The sequence below is a fragment of the Myotis davidii genome, unplaced genomic scaffold, assembly GCF_000327345.1.
Source record: "Myotis davidii unplaced genomic scaffold, ASM32734v1 scaffold30, whole genome shotgun sequence".
NCBI lineage: Eukaryota > Metazoa > Chordata > Mammalia > Chiroptera > Vespertilionidae > Myotis > Myotis davidii.
The window spans coordinates 275,843-294,130 of NW_006282874.1; the positions used below are offsets into that span (position 1 = coordinate 275,843).

The 18,288-nt window shown below is 54.9% G+C and overlaps 1 protein-coding gene across 5 annotated transcripts in view; it reads left to right on the plus strand.

Moving 5' to 3' along the window:
• TRAPPC9 (trafficking protein particle complex 9) overlaps positions 1-18,288 on the plus strand; it is a 169,490-nt gene that overhangs the window by 60,627 nt on the left and 90,575 nt on the right. For all 5 annotated transcript variants that reach the window (XM_015561498.1, XM_006753258.2, XM_006753260.2 and 2 more), the window contains 3 exons: positions 449-612; positions 1,336-1,488; positions 3,384-3,508. In XM_015561498.1, the coding sequence (XP_015416984.1) occupies positions 449-612; positions 1,336-1,488; positions 3,384-3,508 (442 nt within the window). The remainder of the gene's footprint in view (positions 1-448; positions 613-1,335; positions 1,489-3,383; positions 3,509-18,288) is intronic.

Genomic DNA, 18,288 nt, shown 5'->3' on the forward strand with positions numbered 1-18,288 from the left:
GTAAAACTTTCAGAAGAAAGTTTTCATGCTCTTGGGTTAGGCAAAGAGTTCTGCTGTTGACATCAAAAGCAATTCTCTATCCGGGCTGGAACCAGAGGCCCTGGGCTGGTCATGACTGGTCCGTGAGCCCAACTTGCTTAAGCGTCGGCTTCTCCCTGCACAGCGCAGGTGTGAGACCGGCACTGCCTAAACACTCCTTTCTGTGCTTTGGACCAGACAGTGGGTGAAGCTCTCTGTGGCGCGTATAAACACACTCGGGTCTGCCCGGTCCTCTGTGGCCAATTCACCCTCCTGTTCCTGGTGGCGGGGCACTGCGTTCCCTGTTTCAAGCCCAGATTCCCTGTCCCTCGTTCTGAAATTCTACATGCGGTGATATTAATACTTCTAAAATGCATTGGTTTTCTTTTCTTCTTTTTATGATGCGTCATTGTTACTACCATTATCCTAGATCTGCGCACTCCTTGCAACCTGCCTCTGGTGACGAAGTATCCACGCATGTGTCCGTCCAGCTTTACAACGGAGAGACGCAGCAGCTTGTCATCAAGTTGGAGAACATCGGAGTGGAGCCCTTGGAGAAGCTGGAAGTCACCTCCAAAGTCCTCACCTCCAAAGGTGGGTGCTCCCGGCAGGTTTGCCCTGAGCAGTTTCTCTGTCTATTCCCAGAAGACATGCTGTTCTGTGCTGTGTGCAGAGCGTCTGAAAGCTTCTCCCTCTGTCTGATGCTCTCGTGAGAGTGGCGTTCTAGTCATGTGTGAAGAGTGCACGCAGGAGGCTAATGGAGCAGAGGACACACCCTGTACCTGCCTTTCTATTGTAGACCCTCAGGAAGCATTCTTGAGTGAATGAATGCAGGGGTGTTTGCAGGTTCAGAAGAGTTTTGCCTGGACCCACCTGTCACCTGCAGCCAGGGTTTCCTGAGTGGGTCCAGCCCCTGGAGCCCATGCATCCCTCTGACAGGCTCTCCGTGGGCCACTGACCTCAGCAGGCCCGAGGCACAGGGCATCTCCGACAGTGAGCCGTTAGCACGTGTGTGCATTTAGGAGCCTGTGCCATGCACACTCCGTGTGGAAAACCACAGGAAGCCGCTCGGTGGTTGCAAAGGTGACTTGGCTTCAAGCTTGGCGCCTTCCTCCTCTTCGTGCCTCACTCACACACCCACGTGATGGCCTCCCAACACCCAGGACTGGCACTTTCTTGGTACTTTGATCTATAACATTTGAAATGGTTTGCGTTTTTCTGGGCTTTCTGAGAATGCATCAGAACTCCCCGGGGGATCAGCGAGCCTCCTGTTGCCTCAGTCACATTATCACCATCGCACTGTTGTTGTCATTGCAGAAAAGCTGTATGGCGACTTCCTGAGCTGGAAGCTAGAAGAAGCCCTGGCCCAGTTTCCCCTGCAGCCCGGCCAGGTGGCCACGCTCACTGTCAACATCCAGGTGAAGCTGGACTTCTCGTGCCAGGAGAACCTCCTCCAAGACCTCAGCGACGGTGAGCTTCCCGTTCCCATTAGTGCTCCGCGGTCCCCGAGCTGCGCCGCCGCCCTTGCTTGTCACTCACTCACTCAAGCTGCTTGAGACTCCCGGGCGCCTCATTACCCGAGTGAGTCCCCGTTTATCTGAGAGCAGCAGAGGGCTTCTCAGTTAAAGTTCCTCGTTCACACCCTTCATTGTGCTGTGCTCAGGGGCCAGGAGGGCACCCTGAGTTGGTGGAGTGAGGGAACTGCATTTTTCAAGTTCACCTGCTGTGATCTAATTAGGGATGATCAAGCTCTCCTCAGAGTCTGGTGATTTTTCTGAGGCCTCGGAGTCTAGAGAACATGGGACTTTATATTTGGGAATCTCTGATTACAGATAAGATCCCATGGATTAATTATGTCAAATTATGAAGCGTGCATTCAGACATTCATGTGGCGGCATTGTGGGTGTATTAGTTAGCTCTGCCATAACAAAAGACCACCGACAGCGTGGCTGTACAACAGAAGTTTATTTCTCATGGCTCTGAAGGGTGAGCGTCTGAGAGCAGAGGCTGGCATGGCTGGGCTCTGGTGAGGGGCCTTCTGGCCTGCAGATGCCTACCTGACCCCACCATGTCCTCACGTGGCAGAGAGAACGCCTGGTGTCTGTTGTAAGGGCACCCGCCGTGTGGGCTTAGGCCCCATCCTCATGACCCCATTTAACCTCAGGGAGCAGCCGGTACAGAGGCCTGCCCCTCGGAAGGCAGTGGATTGTACCTTCAGAGGCTGAATGCCTCTCTCGCTCTCTGGGAACTGAACCTGGTCTCCCAGCCAGCCTCTCCCAGCCTTCCCTGTGTGCTAAGGAAGTGATGCGGTCAAGTCGAACTTGAGAGACTAGGTTAGTTATGGGTTTTGTCTTTTTAATTCATTTACTTACCATTTACTGAGGGCTCGTGATCTGCGTGAGCCCGTGCCAGCTGCTGTGGGAGGTCCGGCAGTGGGAGTGACGAGGATTCTGCCTTCATGCAGTTTGTAGTCAGTGAGGAGTCAGGGCACACACTTTGCTGTAGTAATTGTAGCGGTTTCTGTTGGATGCTTGCCGGTGCCGGGCGCTGAGATACGTACTTTATATGCAGTGACTCATTCATGCTTCCAGACAACCCCACGGTCCGTGTGTTATAGCTGCTCCTGCTTTAGGGATGAGGCACTTCAGGCTCAAAGACGAAAAGGGACTTGGCCGAGGCCATTCAGCCAGATGGTGGAGAGGCTGGGAGTCAGGCCTCCAGGGTCTGATCTCCACCCACGTCCCTGGCAGCAGCTTGTGCTCCTGGGTCTGGACTGCAGGCAGGGAGCGGGTCCCGGGGTCACACGGTGCAGGGGAGTGTTATGGAAGAGGATGCCTGTGACCAGAGACAAAGACACTGGGAGGAGGGGGCACCACGGGAAGAGTTTTGGTGGAAGTGCCTGGATCCAGGAGCAGGAACAACAGGCCTCAGAGCCTGGCCGTGGTCCCTGTGAGGCTGCACTATTTCCAGCCTGCCCTTCACTTAGTGTGTCATCCTTTGGGGTCCCACCCAGACATTCCGGGACTCAGCGTCAGTGTCCTGCCTCCTTGGGGGACACTTCACACCAGGGTTTTCCCCACCTGGCCCTGCGACTACGTCAGAGGCCCTGCTCACATCCTCGGCCCCTGGGTCCAGGTCTCTTCTGGCACCTGCAGGCCCCCCTGGGGAACTTGGTGCTGGGCTGTGTGTCTCCACGCAGCTTTTCCTGCTGCGGGGGTGGGTGCTCGTTCCGGGGCGTCACCAGAGTGCAGGGAGCGCAGGCTGGGCTGGCAGAGGCTGGCTCTCCTCTCTTACTGTTTGTGTCTGAGCGAGAGCTCCTCCCTCCATCAGCTGCCCTCTCACTTCACTCCATCCTCACCTTTCAGATGGGATCAGCGTGAGCGGCTTCCCCTTGTGCAGCCCCTTCCGCCAAGTAGTGAGGCCACGTGTGGAGAGCAAGGGCGCGAACCCGCCCGAGGGCAGCAAGCCTGGGGACCCGAGCCACACGAAGGTGAGTTGGCCCACATGCATGCCGCCGGCCACGGGGTTGGCGCTCGGCTCCTGCTGAGCCTTTCCGGAGGCAAGGTTCTGGGTGTTTCTCCAAAAGGGAAGGCGGCGTGGGTGTGGCAGCAGTGGTCTGCTTGTGGAATGTGGTTTCTCGGGTGCTCCTCTCGCCGGCGTGGGAAGCAGGCTCCCTGGGCCAGCGTGCTCCAACCGCGGTGTTGCTGACTCGCTTCCATGAAATCTGGGAATGCGGGGGTTCAACCAAGGCGGGCCCTGAGTGGCGTAGGCTGTTTCCTGCCTCTTTCTTCATTTGAAAAGCGCATTGATTGCATTATTATTCCCAGTTCAGTTGTTGATCCCGTAAACTTTTCTTATTTCTTTGGCACCTCCTTCCTCTCATTGCTTTCCAGACACTCAGGCAGCCAGAGGCACGTGCGGTAGCAGGCGGGTGTAGTGCGAGGTTGGGGTGCGTGGGGGCCTCCGGCAAGCAGAGGGGGTCATGTCCACAGAGCTCCTGCGTCTGAACTGGAGCACAGGTTTCGGGTCGCAGAGTCAGATTTAAAAATCCTGGGCCTCGCCCTTCCTGCTGGTTGGGTGATGGTGGTGGTGCATGAATTTTTCTTCAGTTGGAGTTGCATGTTTTATAATGATTATAAATGTGGTGCTTGCTTGCACGTGTATTTAAATATAATTATTTAAATACCATTACTGTTTACTGAGTGCATCCTTGTTGTCTGGCACTTGTACGGAAATGGTTCTTCTAATTCTCACGATGACTCTGAGGGTGGTCTTCTCCTCCAGTGAGGGCGCTGGCTCTGGGAGATGTGACACGTTCAGTCCCTCCAGTCCCTGCCCGTTGCACTGTGACATGCCTTCCCTCCACCGCTCTCCTGAGTTTTGTGCATTGAGCCCAAAGCGCCTCTCTCTCTCTCTCTCTCTCCCCCCCCCGCCCCGCCCCGCTACTCCTCTCCCAAGGATATTTTTTCCATGATTTTCAGAGAGAGTGGAAGGGAGGGAGAGAGAGAAGCGTTGTGTGAGAGAGACACATGGATTGGTTGTCTCCTGAACGCACCCTGACCGGGGCTGTGGATCGAACTTGCAACCCAGGTACATTCCCTTAACCTGGAATTGACCCTGAGACCCTGTGGTGAGCAGGCTGACACTCTAACCACTGAGCACACTGGCCAGGGCAAGCCTCTTGATCCTGCTTTCCAGTCCTCGGTTTGGCCCCACCAACCGTGGCGGTTTATAGGTTCTCTCCGTCCCTTCCAGGAATTCCTGTCTGCCCGCCAGGCCCACTGAGCCTTCTGAGTGTTGGCTTCTTGCCCAGGCCCCGGAGGAAAGGAGCTGGCCGTGGTGGACTGTGCTCTGCAGGCCTGGCCATGCCCAGTGCTGTCTGCTCAGAGGTGTTCTCAGCATTTGAAATATCTCGTCAGGGAAAGGGGGACACTGGGATTTAGGGAAGGTTTGGGCCTCAACCTGGTTCATGGAGTTAGTTAGTGGTGACGGATCCAGGGTAGAATCCGGGTCCCTTCTAACCTGGACCCTGAGTAGGATGGGACCCATATCCAGACTCGGAGCAGGATGTCCCAGGTGACAGACCCCGTGCCCCCAAAGGCAGTGGGGAGGGATGTGTGGGAGCAACTGCGTTAGTCGGTGGTCTGTTGCTGGGGAAGGTGATGGGGAGCTCGAAACTGAAACGATGCAGGGCCCCCCGGTGTCAGGGCGCATCTGCTTCAGTTCTGTGGGAATCCTGAGGGGCGCGTGGCACTGTGTGCCAGGCTTGGGGTGCTGCTGCGGGGGCCCCTATCGCCCGGCCTCCTGGCACTGCCCAGCTTGTTACCTCACACATCTCCCCAAAGCAGGAAAGATGATTTAATTGGAAATGTGCTCAACCTGTAAAGCTATCACCCAGGAATGGCGTAGTCATGGAAACAAGTGAGTCAGTGGAAGCAGCTTCGAGGGAGGCCCTCAGGAGGTGAGAAGGGAGTGTGTCCTCTGGTTCCGGGAAGACGCGTCCCCGTTCAGCGGGCACCCGCTGCCTGTCCATGGTCCCGAGGAGTCGTTCTGCGTGCTGTGTGGCGAGTCGGAGGACTGAACAGATTGTGTGATGTGGACGCGGGTTAGAAATGACCTTCCTCTCAGCCAGGCCCCGCAGCACGGCCTCTAGGCCTTGCGTCCCCACTGTGACGGGCAGCGGCCTGCACAAGGCTGGTGGGCTTGCTCACAGAAGCACAGTCGGAGTAGCCTTGTAGCCGTTCAGGAAATGGGACTCTTGTTAAAACTCCCCATAGAGACCATTCCCAGCCTGATGGTTTCAGTCATGCATTTTATGAAGCATTTAAGGGAGGAATAACATGGGTTTTATGTAAACTCTTCTTTCAGGAAACTTGAAAGAGAGTGAATCCTCCTAAGTGTTCTGTGGGGTCAGCGTTGCCCTGGTACCAAAGCCAATGGAGAGGGTGTGGAGCCACAGGACCTGGGCACAGACTCCGGGCATGTCCCGTTCCGCAACATGTAGAATGTGGACCAAGTGGGGTTACCTGGGGACTGCAAGACTGGTTTTAACATTAGCAACACAACACATGCAGTTCTCAGTACCAACAGACCAGAAAGGAAAACTACCAGCGTCTCCATGATGGCTGCAGAAAAGGCATCGACGACGTGCCCTGTTTGTTTCCAATAAAACTCACCGACTGAGAACCGTAAGGGATCCTCCTCAGCCCACTACCTACACTCCCACTGTCCAGAGAGGTGCAGAGTGACTGTCCCTGGGGACAGCCATGCAGGCTGCCTCCCTGGGCCACACCCCGTCCCCTGCCCTTCAGCTGGGCTGCAGTCCCTGTGACCGACCAAGGTCCTCCCTCTGTTCCTCCAACTCCCAGCATGTCCCCAGTCTCAGGGCCACGCTCGAGGCTGTCTTGCCTGCCAGGCCTTCCAGGTGGCGTGAGCAGAGCCAGCGCTCCTTCCCCGCATCTCCACCCGCCCCCCACTCCCACCTCTGCTGTCATTCTGTGCTTTATCCCTGAGTTCCCAGGAATGTCCTCAAGGCCACGGGCTGGTCCCTGCTCAGCCTGAAGTAGATCTTCCCAGATCAGATGCTCCCCACAGCTCAGCGACACCCTCCCCATCCACGGACTCTTTAATCCGAAGAGTCTGGGCATCAGGGAGGCCAAGCAGAGTGTGCTCATTCCACCAGGCCTGGCGGCGACAGCCCTCAGGTGATGGCTTCCGTCTGCTGAATACTCCTGTCACTTCAGCCTTTGCACTGGAGCCCTGGGATGTTCATGTACGTTCATGTATGTTTCATTTCAACAATTGCATTTATAAATGGCCGACTGGAAGGCTCTGGTAAGAAACCTTAAGAGCAAGTGTAGTTAAAAAACTGTTACAACAAATGGCCCATTTTGTTATGCTGTGTTACAAATGAAAACTTTCCGTGAGCCCCGCCCGGTGGCAGAATGAAGGCTCCCATCGGCTGGGAGGGGACAATGCATCTGCTCGTTGACTGCTTGAGCACAGGACGGCGAGGGTGGAGTGTGCCGAGGCCGGAGGGGCTTGGGGTCCACACCCGCGAGATTAGTGCTTTCAACAGTGTGTCCAGTTGCTGTGCTCATGACGGCTGCGTCCCGTTATTCAGGTGGAAATTACCCGCCGCTCAGGAAGATTAAATAACGCGCCCAAGGTCAAGCCGTTACCAAGTAGAAGTTAACACTCAGGCCCAGATACGTCTGATCCAAAGCTGGCGCTATTTCTAAGTTTCCAGACTTACGGGATACAAAACATCCTGTATCGATTCTGGCCGTATTTATAGAGCAGCGAGCAAGCTTTCTCGCCTATCTGACCCTCAGTTTTAATCTGTAAAATGCAGATAATAGGTCTTCCTCCTGGGCTATTATAAGGAGCAAAGTGTCTGCTATTAGCCCTGGCAGATAAGAAAAGCTTACCAAATGGCAAATCCAATTCAGCTCCAAATTATTTCTAATCTGTCCCGGTAATAGTTACAGAGACGGGGAAGTTCTCTCCACAAAGTTTAAGCACCAAAGCTCCAACGTAATCCTTTAATCTGCCCAACAATTTCAACACTTAATAGGAATTGAGCAGTAAGGAGCAGAGTCTACTGTAGGGGGAATTCTGGAACAGAATTAAGGTCAAGGCCCAAAGAATGTTCCTTGGGGTTCTGTGACACCTTTAGGACTTTGCTTCTGTGATACTCGTTGTGCATCGAATCCCTGTGGCATTTCGTTCACTCCTCCAGGCCAGTCCTGGGAGCAGGCGGTTCCGGAGCGGCCCCTGGCAGGAGACCCAGCAATGCGACCTCAGGCTGTGAGAGGCGCTGGGGACGTGCAGGATGGAGCAGGGTGGGGCCCGCTGTGCTCTGGGTAGGCTGTCAGCACACCAGCCTGGTAGACGGCTTGCTGCACAGAAGTCAGGGCACCTGGGATGCCAGCACCAGCTGCCATGGTTACCACCTGCCATGTTTCCTAGTAGGTTCTGAGCTGAGGCTGAGGATGGCACCTGGCTGACGAACGCCTCCTGCTGCCTCGCTGTGTGGTCGCGAGTCCGTTTTATAACTTGCTTTGTCCGTACTGTACAGTTTTATGTCTCAGTACATTTTTATTGCTTCTAATATCCAGACAATATTAAAATTTCCCCCACTTGACTCCCAGCTTCTATCATAACTAATTAGTCCAAACCAGCACACTGCCCGGACCACTCACGCGCCCGCTCTGTGCGCCACGGAAGTTGGTTTTAATCCAGCACCGTCCAATCTTTGATGTTGCTCAGGCCCTGGAAGGAAGCGAGCTGGAGACACGCATAGCACTGCGGCCGACCCCTCCAGGCGGCACAGCTAGAGCGCCGATTTTCATCTCCCTGGAAGTTAGCTTAAGAGTGGAACTCTAACTGAGCCCTGGAACTCATTGCGGAGGCGGTAGTAACAGACTCCGAGAGTGGGGTGCTTTGGCCCCGAGAGCGGTGATGGACCAGTGCCCCGCATTTCCAAACACCAGCCCGGCGCCGTGCTCTCTTTCTGTCTTGGCAACAACCTGTCATCTACCGGTGTCTCCGTTTGGGATGGGGAAACCGAGGCTTACAGCAGACACTTCGTGACAGTTGACACAGCTAAGAAATGGCGTCGTCGTGCCAGGCCCAGGCTTGTCTGAGTCTGAGGTCTCGCCCCCAGTGTGGGTCCTCCCTTGTTCCCCGGAGCCCCATCTGTACGCACTGTTCCTCCCGTGGACACGGAGGCTGTGTATACTGCGGCATCTGTCCCCGCGTTGCCCGTGTCCTCGTGGTAGCAGGCCCTCGCCACACTGGCTGTCACCTCCTCCCTGAGCCCAGGGACGCCCCCACCCCCGCTGCTGTCTGCTTTCTCCTCCTTCCCCTTTGACAAGCTCCTGAGTGGGAGTCAGGTGTGATGTGTAGAAATGTCACCAGCATCCAAATGACTCAGTTAAAGAATGACTGTGTTTTCACATTAAATATCAAGACCTGTCATCTGACAGAAGGTACAAATGACAACGAGATACAATGTTTCCGATCGGAGCCGTTCTGGGGAGTCCGAGAGCCTGGAGCCACAGTAGGCATCGGACAGGGAGTGGAGACTCAGCGACGGGTTTTCCGGAAGAGTGTGCAACAGCATCTGCCAAATGGCCATCGGGTGCTAAGCAAAAGCCATCGGCCGCAGCCCCGTGACGTCAGGAGCAGTGCTGTGCACGTGAGGCCGTGCTTCCCTGGGAAATGGGGGGGCAGGAACCGCCCCCCAGAAACTTAATCCAGAGAAGCATGCAGCGCCGTAGGGTCAATTTAAACAATTCCAAAATATAAGTCTGCTGAGGCTGCATGAAGAGTGTAGGACGCTCACCAATCCCGGCCTTCGGCTCGGGAAGCAGCGGGTGCTCCGCGGCTGGAGGACCGGCCGGGTTCCCTTGGCCCGAAGGATCTCAGCATCTTGTGTGTGGGCTCTTGGCCTTTGCAGCCTCCGCAGCCCCACCTCCCAGCTCACACCTTCCTCCTGCCCCTCAGGTGAGAGAGCGCGTGACCCTGGGCTGTGGCCTCCTTTTAGAAAGTTCCTTTTTATTTTGGAATCCTTTTAAATGGACAGAAAAGCTTCAAAGATAGCATAGTCCCCACAGCCCTCCCCAAGCCTGTCTCCCCGCGCCCTGGGTTTAGTCCCGGCTTTGTCAGCTCCTAATTGTGCAGCATCAGGAGGTGACAGCCTGTCTGAGTCAGGTCAGACGCTGGCACCGTGAATGCCTGAGGAGGGAGGGAGGCGTGGCTCCCGAGTCTGGAGACGAGCGGCCGCCCGGCCCCTGGTGCAGCCTCCTCCTCACCTCACTGCGCAGGCCTCCTGAGGAGACCAGCCGTCCTCTTGTTACTTGAACGTCCTCCACTGCACAAGCAGGCGCAGGCCAGCTCACCCCATGCTGTGTACCCTCCAGGGAGAGGCCCTCAGGGGCCGACCACTGCTCTGTCCTGTCTTTACGCGGGGCTGCCTCCCCCGGACAGGTCTTCATCTTCCCCTTTGTTCTGTTCTTTCATTTTCTGTTCTGTCCTCTTGAAGAGATATAGATATTTTATAAAGAACCACAAAACTCATTAAAGAAATATCCCTAAGGGTTGGCTTGTGGCCGGAGTGTCATTACATATCCGGTAAGGAGAGAGGAAGTTAACCACGTCACTGTTTCATCTGCAGAGGCCTCCACAGCAGGCGCTGAGCCTGAGAGCAGTCTACAGTCTGCAGCCCCGGTTAGAACGAGGCGCTGAAACGGGTTAGGATCTGAGGCTCCAGCCCTGCCGGCGTGGCTCAGTGGTTGAGCATCAACCTGTGAACCAGGAGGTCACGGTTTGATTCCCAGTCAGGGCACGTGCCTGGGTCGCAGGCTCGATCCCCAGTGGAGGTCGTGCAGGAGGCAGGCAGCCGATCAGTGTTTCTCTCTCTCTCCTTCTCCCTTCCTCTCTGAAATCAATAAAAATATATATTATCTGCCCTTTAATAAATATATATATTTTAAAAAATCTTAAAAAAGAAGCAAAGAATCCCTAGGTGAGCCCTGGAGGCAGGACTGGACTCTGCTTTCCTTTTGCAAAATGAGCAGACAGCAGCTTCCACACGTGGGAACCAGCGTAGTCTCGGCGCCAGGCTGCGTGCAAATTCTCGGTCATTGTCAGAGCAGCCCTGAAAGGCGAGGGCTATGAGGCTCTTACAGCCCTGGTTTGTGTGTAGTCGCACAGCGTGGAAGTGGCTTGGCCGCCTGACCTCAGCGCCCTCGCTCTGCCGCCCAGCCCAGCCTCAGGCTGCTCCGTTGGACATTCTAGCGGGGCACAGCCATCAAAGGAGCGTGTTTTCTGAAAGCACAGGTTCCTTCGGCAGAGGAAGCTTGATGGGGGAGTGTCATTTCCTCCCTCCCCAAGTCAACTTCTCAAACTTCTCTGAAAACAAACAGCCCTGCCCTAGATGTTCTAAGCTCAACTTTGCAGATTTGTATCCAAGTTTCACCATCACCTGACTGAGGTAGACTCTGCAATGCTCCAGTACGAAGCTGTTCCCAATCAGGAAGGTAGGTCAGGCTTGTTGGTTAAATTGCTGTTCGCGATTTTTAAGCTGAGATCTGCAATAATCTAGGCCTGCGCTCGAAGTGTGTAATTTAAATTTATTCCTGTAGGTGAGCAGGCATGATCCCCACCGCATAGTCACCTTGGAACACACTTGGGTTTTAGATCGTGGGGCCGGGGATTTCAGTACCGTTTATTTAGACCAGTGATGGCGAACCTTTTGAGCTCGGCGTGTCAGCATTTTGAAAAACCCAAACTTAACTCTGGTGCCGTGTCACATATAGAAGTTTTTTGATATTTGCAACCATAGTAAAACAAGGACTTCTATTTTTGATATTTATTTTCTATATTTAAATGCCATTTAACAAAGAAAAATCAACCAAAAAAATGAGTTCGCGTGTCAGAGGTTCGCCATCACTGACTTAGACCCTCCCTCCCAGCCGCGTGGGAAGGGGCCGTGTGGGGCAGGGGTCTGAGGCCTGTCAGTCAGCGGAGATTCTGTCTCGCCTTGGCTGGACTTGAACAGCCATTCCTGGAAGTGGGGCAAATGCCTCAGCAGTCGAGGCTGCTAGTGGTTATAGTTCGTGGACGTGGTTACGGATGGCTGCTGTGTGACAGGCATCGCAGGGACATCCTGCACGTTGTTTCCGGTCCTCAAAGTGAATGAAGTTGGCGTGGGTTTGCAGGTGTCCAAGCTGAGTCTGCAGCCACCCAGGCCAGGCGAGTCCACAAAGGAGCGTGGGCTGTTGCTAGAATGGGGCGGGGCCGGTGTGTGTGTGTGTGTGTGTGTGTGTGTGTGTGTGTGTGGCGGGGCCCAGGCCTGCTCTCCCATGGAGGTTCCCTCAGAGCCTCGCTTCCAAGCACTGGCAGGTGGCAGATGCAAAAGGATGGAGTTTCCTCTCCCCCAGGTCAGCCTCTCACCACTTCACCTCCCTAGAAACCCTCTTTAGAAATGTTCTAGGGCAGTGGTCGGCAAACTCATCAGTCAACAGAGCCAAATATCAACAGTATGACGATTGAAATTTCTTTTGAGAGCCAAATTTTTACAACTTAAACTATATAGGTAGGTACATTGTTATTCACTTAATTAGGGTCCTCCTAAGGCTTAGGAAGAGCCACACTCAAGGGGCCAAAGAGCCGCATGTGGCTCGCGAGCCGCAGTTTGCCGACCACGGTTCTAGGTGACATTCATCCTTCACCCAGTTAGTTATCAGTATCACTCCCGTCCCTGGAGACGCAGCTGTGTGCTCTATGCTTGTTCTTGCTGTGACATTTCTGTTGACATTAATTTGCATCCACATCCCCGGGACCTGATCGTGGGTTTCAGTTTGTTTGAAGACGAGGAGCTCCCACTTAGAAGGTGTGTTGGGTGCCCCGGGCCATTGTGAGGCCAGAGGCAGTGACAGCGAGAGCTCGTGCTCGATGGGCCCAGTGCCCGCGTGTCTGTGCGGTGCTGTGGTGGGGGGTGGGCTCCAGACCTAGACAGGCCTGGGTGGCAGTGACCGTGGCCGGGAGGTGTGTCAAATGGAGGCAGTGCCGGCTCCGGGGAGGAGGGGTGTGGACAGCACCTCAGCTTGTTCAGCTGGTCCAGGGGTCGTCTTGGAAAGGTCGTTCTCTCACGGGGCAGGAGGCTGCACACGCCCTGGAAGAGGAAGCGCTGGGTGAGTGCTCGTGGTGGCCGAGCTCTCTGTGCAGGCGTCCAGCGCCAGTGCACCTCCCCCGGCCACCGCTCTTGCTGCTCCCGTCACCACGTGGCCGATGTGCTGGTTCGCATTGGAGACACGCAGCAGGCCTCTCTGAGCCCCTGGTTCTGCGCCTGCCGCCCTCTGTTTCTACTGAGGCCATTCATTCGCTGCTTCATTCATTCATTCATTGGCTCATTCAGCACCCAGGAGGCAGGCTTGGATGTGATTGTCCTTCTTGGTAAATGGCTGTAATAACACCGAGAAGACCAGACATGCTCCCTGTCAGTGTCTGGTGGCCTCTTCCGTTTATTGACGGCTGCTGGCTGGGCCCTGGGCCAGGGTCTGGGCATTGGGGAGCCAGTCCCTCTCCTTGAGGGGTCCAGCCCGAGTTAGAATCTGTGGTGATTTGACTGTGAAAGCCATGGAGAGCCTGGTGTGCAAGTGGGAGGCTGTGTCTGCTGAGGGTCCTGGCTGTGGGGGTGTCACAGGTCCGCCTGCGCCCGCCACCAGCTGCCTCCCTTTCCTGCAGCACTCCGCTTCCTGCAGGGAGCAGGCAGGTCTGCTGAGCTGGAAGTGGACCATGTCCCCCACCGGCCTGTAAAAATTTAGTTTTAGATTTTGTGGTAAAATATGCATAACATAAAACACACCCTCTTCATCACTTTCAGGGCAGTCCAGTGGCACTAAGTGCATTCACATCGTGGTGTAGCACCACCACCACAAACGCCCTCCCCACAAGTTCATTATGTAGTGGTGGTGGCCAGGCGCCATGGAGTTTACTGATTATTTCTTCATCCATCCATGAAATATTTATTGAACACCTGCTGTGTATTAGGCACTGGACTTAGTCCTGGGAGAACAGATCAGATAAGACAGGTACTGTGTCTACGGAATGAGACTCTACTAAGGAAATAAAAAACCAGTCTTGGCTCAGGTGGGAGTGCATGGAACAGCCTTCCCCAGAGAGGGAATAGCATGTGAAAAGGCACAGAGGACTGAAGCAACAGGGAAGTTGGTGGGAAATGATGAGGAGCCTAGAGATTGAGGGCCAGCACACGGAGAGGAAGGGTGAGGTTGGAAAGCACGGTAGCAGGTTGGGGCTGTCCCTATACCTTCTTTTGGATTTTCCCTATAACAGCACATCATTCTCAATTCCCCTTGGATTCTGTAGGGTCAGTGCCTTACAGTTCACACTCACAGAGCGGTAGGCCATAAGCTTGAGGTAGGGAGACTGCCCTATGGCGGGCTGGGGTCCCAGCGGAAGTCTGGTAAGGGCTGGGGGCACCATTGTCCCAAGAAGAAAGATGGAGTTCCGGCCCAGAGCTCCGGGACTGGGCCTGGGGAGGCGGCCGTGCCAGGAATTGGGCTTTCTCCTTATTGTCCTGCGGCGGCTGGCTCCGGCTGGGCTCACCTGCATGCTCTCTGCCCTCTGGTCCAGCCTTGCTCACGGTGAGATCTCTGTTGTCGCTGAACGAGCAGTTCTATCTGCAGCAGCAGGACCAGCAGGGAATCTTCATGGTGATGTGCTGGGTGTCCTCATGGGCTCAATCTCTGAGCCCAGCCTGCATATGGGAGAAGGGTAGGTTTACTCGAATGGGCAGGGAGAGATCAGGTTGGCAAGGTGCCCGCACACAGAAGGCACCCTGTGAATGCCCACATCTTCTCTTCTAGGACAGGGAAGGGGTGTGCCTCAGACGCGGTGCCCCTGGGGGTCTAGGGACCTCCAGGTGCGTCCCTGACCTGCTGAGACCTTTGAGCCGGCCACCGACTCCTCTGAGCCTCAGCCTCCTCGTCTGTACGGCAGGGAGAATAAAAACTCACGAGACTAACTCCATCATGGACGCACTGGACGCACGGCAGGGCACACAGCGAGCACCAGTGTTTGCCGCAACGGCGCTGTTCTCCTCTTGCTTCTAAACTCAGGATAGTCTGGTTCCCCGCTGTCTGCTCCTCTTCACTGGCTATGAAATAGGGCAGCAGCTGAAACAGAGGCCAAGAAACTCACTCGGGAGCCTATTTTCTGGGCTTGAGCAGGCAGCGGCCGTCGGTGCAGTTCCCCGGCCTCACCGCACGGGGCCGCCCTTCCTCAGGGAGACGGAGCTGGAAACAGTGCTGAGCATCTGGCTTATTTGTTAGAGCCTCTGTTGCCTGGAACGCATGGTTTCCTTTGGATTTGCAGAGTGAGAGACCTGGTTTCCTTCCTCCCTTCAGCCGAGTGGTTTGAGTGAGATTCAGGATAAACTCCGCATTACCTGTGAAACGCTGTTTATTAAAAGTGCAGACTCCCTTTCCCTTCCTCACGTGCGTCCCCTGCGGACATGAGCCGGAGGCAGGAGGCACACCTTTGCCGGGAGGACACCGCCCATGTCTGAGGAGTTGGAAACAGTGGGATGGAGGGTGTGGGTTTTGGACAGTCATTCACCAAAGAGTCACTGGGGGTCTGCTGTGCGCACGGCACCTTCAGCAGGGTCTGCATCCAGCAGAGGTGGCCGTGAGTGCGGGATGAGGTCGGCTTGTGAATCCAAGGTGGGCCAAGTGGAATTGTAGGTCCTGAGTGTATGGGAAAGAGGGCAGAGGAGAGCAGGGCGGGAGGTTGGCGGCTGCGTGAAGTAAGGGCTGGGCCTCCCTCCCAGCCTGGCTCCCCAGCCGTCCTCTGTCACCCGCTGGGCCAGGAGCTGGCTGAGGGCAGGACTCTGCTTGTTCGCTGCCGCCTCTTTAGCACCTGGAACTTCAGCCCGGGCCATCGCAGGTGCTCTTTCAATATTCCTCCAACTAAGCAAAGAAGGGAGTCTGGGGGAGGGCTTCCCGTCCCCAGGGCCAGCTTGTTAAGCTGTGAGATCACATTGGGTCAGTCCTTGCCAACACATTTCGGGGAGAGATGACGAGATCAGCCACCGCGCTGCCTGGCTTGTAGGAACATAGTGGCTGCTAATTCCATTTTCCTACGGACAGCTTGCTCACGTTTTGACAGGGTACATCCATTAGTCTTATGTTAAAAGACCGTGCCCCTTGTTTTAAAGAAAAATTTTACTGAATTTCGTGAAAAAGGAAATTTATGACCCAATGCAGAAATTGCGCCTGGAAGTTCCACTTGTTGGAGAGAATTGCATTTTTCTTTAACCTGGACCCTTAGCTGCAAATGGGAGGGAAGCCGTTGATTTGGGCTTTGGCTGTCGAGTGGGGTCTTGTCTGCTGGACCCTTCCCAGAGCCATGTGCTCAGTAGTCGTCCTTGACGGTGGGTCCTTCCCTGCCCCTTCCTACCTCCTCCCTCCCTCCCCCCAGGAGACAGGGAAGGCTTCTGAATGGAAAAGGAGTGCTTTTCTGATTTTTGCTGCTGCATAATGGTTTTAGGGACATTTTATTTGGACCTGCTTTTTTTTGAGTCTCTCTCTTCCTTACATTGAAATATATTTATTTATTTTTAATTTTTATTATTTTTAATTCTTTATCATTTCAAGTATTTTGCATATAGTATTACATATGTCTCCTTCCCCCCACCCCCATTGACCTCTCCCTGGCCATCCCCACCCCTACATTGAAATTTTTGTCATTCTCTCTGCTTTCCATGTTCAGGGGGTCCAGGGTGGCAGGGGTGCCAGGAGCGAGAGTGGGAGATTTGAAAGGCCTCTGGTGTTGGGGGTTGTGCACGGCTGGTGGGGTTAGAGGATGGGGTGGCAGCAGGATTGATGGATGGGCGGTGGCAGGGCTGGGGAGCCCCCGGAGAATCCTTGTGCTACGGGAAGAAGTTTGGACGTTATCCTGGAGGGTCCTCGCAGCTACTGAATGGCTTTTAGCCATTGAGGGTCATAATCAAATTGGTGCTTTGGAAAAATCACTGAGCCCGTAATGCGGAGGGTGGGTCTGACAAGTCGTGCGTGCGTTCATTTACCAGTGCCGTGCGCTGTGCTCCATGCTTAGCACTGCGCCCTACGCTGGTGAGGCAGAGGCCACGGCAGAGACTGTGCAGTAACAAGCTGATGGTTATTGCGGGAGAGGGACACATAACACAAGATGTAATGCAAGGTGGTCATTGTAAGGGCGCACAGAGATGGCAGCAGGCGCCAGGATGCCCACCTGGACTGCTCCAGAGGGTTTCTAGGAGGAAAGACAGAGTTTGGAAAGAATTGTAGGGGAGATGGGTGCTCATCCAAAGGGCAGACTCGGAGACAGACACGCATACAGGGAGGACGCCATGATGGGAGGACCCAGGGGAACGTGCAGATGGCCATCTCCAAGCCAAGGAGAGGCCTTGGAGGGAACCAACCCTGCGGCACCAGGGTCTCAGACTCCCGGCCCAGCGCTTTGAGGCAGGACTTTTCTGTTGGTTCAGGCCCGGTGGTGGTTCTTCACTGCGGAGCCCTAGCCGACTGCTGCAGGGAGGAGGGGAGGCTGTTCAATAGGAGGCTCTCAACGGGTCAGCTCCAGCTGCGGATGGAAACCAGACCTCCGTGTCCTGAGATCGCAGCGCCCTCTGCACAGGGCTGCTTTGTTGCTAGTGTGGCCTGAGGTCACAGCCCTGCTGAGTCATGCCCCCGGCCCCTCCTGAGCAGGAGTCAGGGTGTCAGGACCCCCCTCCCTCTTTATCCTTCATCTGCTGTCAATCTCAGCCTCCTCTAATCTGTCCCTGTGCGGTTGATTTTTTGCAACCCGAGTGTGGGAGTGAGATGAGTCCTTGATAAATGTCATCTTCCTGGTTTGATTCCATATATCAGCCAAAAGTCGCTTACAATTTCAGCTCTCTGTCTTTCAGGTTAGCTTTCCCTGGAGACCTGTGGTGTCCACAGAACTGAAATAAACTTGCCTATTTTGTCTTTATTTAAGTCACTGATGGGGAAAAAAACCCCACCTGTAGGAGACAATGCCAAAGGGGCAGCACTGAGGGCAGAGCTCTGCCACACCCCAGGGATCGGGTTGAAAATCCTTCTCCTCGTGCTCCCGGTCCCAGGACCATCTCAGCCCCCATCCCTCCCTCTCATTCGCTGTCCCTTACTTGTGGGTGTGGCTTGCTCATCTACCAGACGGTCTTCACCCCTGTCAGTCTGTCCTGCTGGTCTCTCCTGGTTCTAGTGATCATGTTGCCCCGCATGGTGCTTCGGGCTAACCCCTCTGACCCAGCTGGTATCCACCCCGATGAACTCCTAGGCCTCAGTGCCTCACCTATAAAGTGAGGGTAGTAATGACAATTTACTCACATGAGGGTGTTATGATGATTAATCGGAGTAATATCAGTAGAGAATTTGGCAGTAATGCTAAGGCCTCAATATACATTCATCAACCTGATCACTGCACCACTGCAACCACCACCACCATTACCACCACCATCATCACCACCATCACCACCACCACCACCACCACCACCACCACCACCATCACCACCACCACCATCACCACCACCGTCATCACCACCATCACCCCACCATCACCATCATCCCCGCTACCTTCATCACCACTGCCACCACCTCCACCACCTGTATCACCATCTCTATCACCACCACCATCACCACTCTCACTACCTCCACCACCATCACCACTCTCACCACCTCC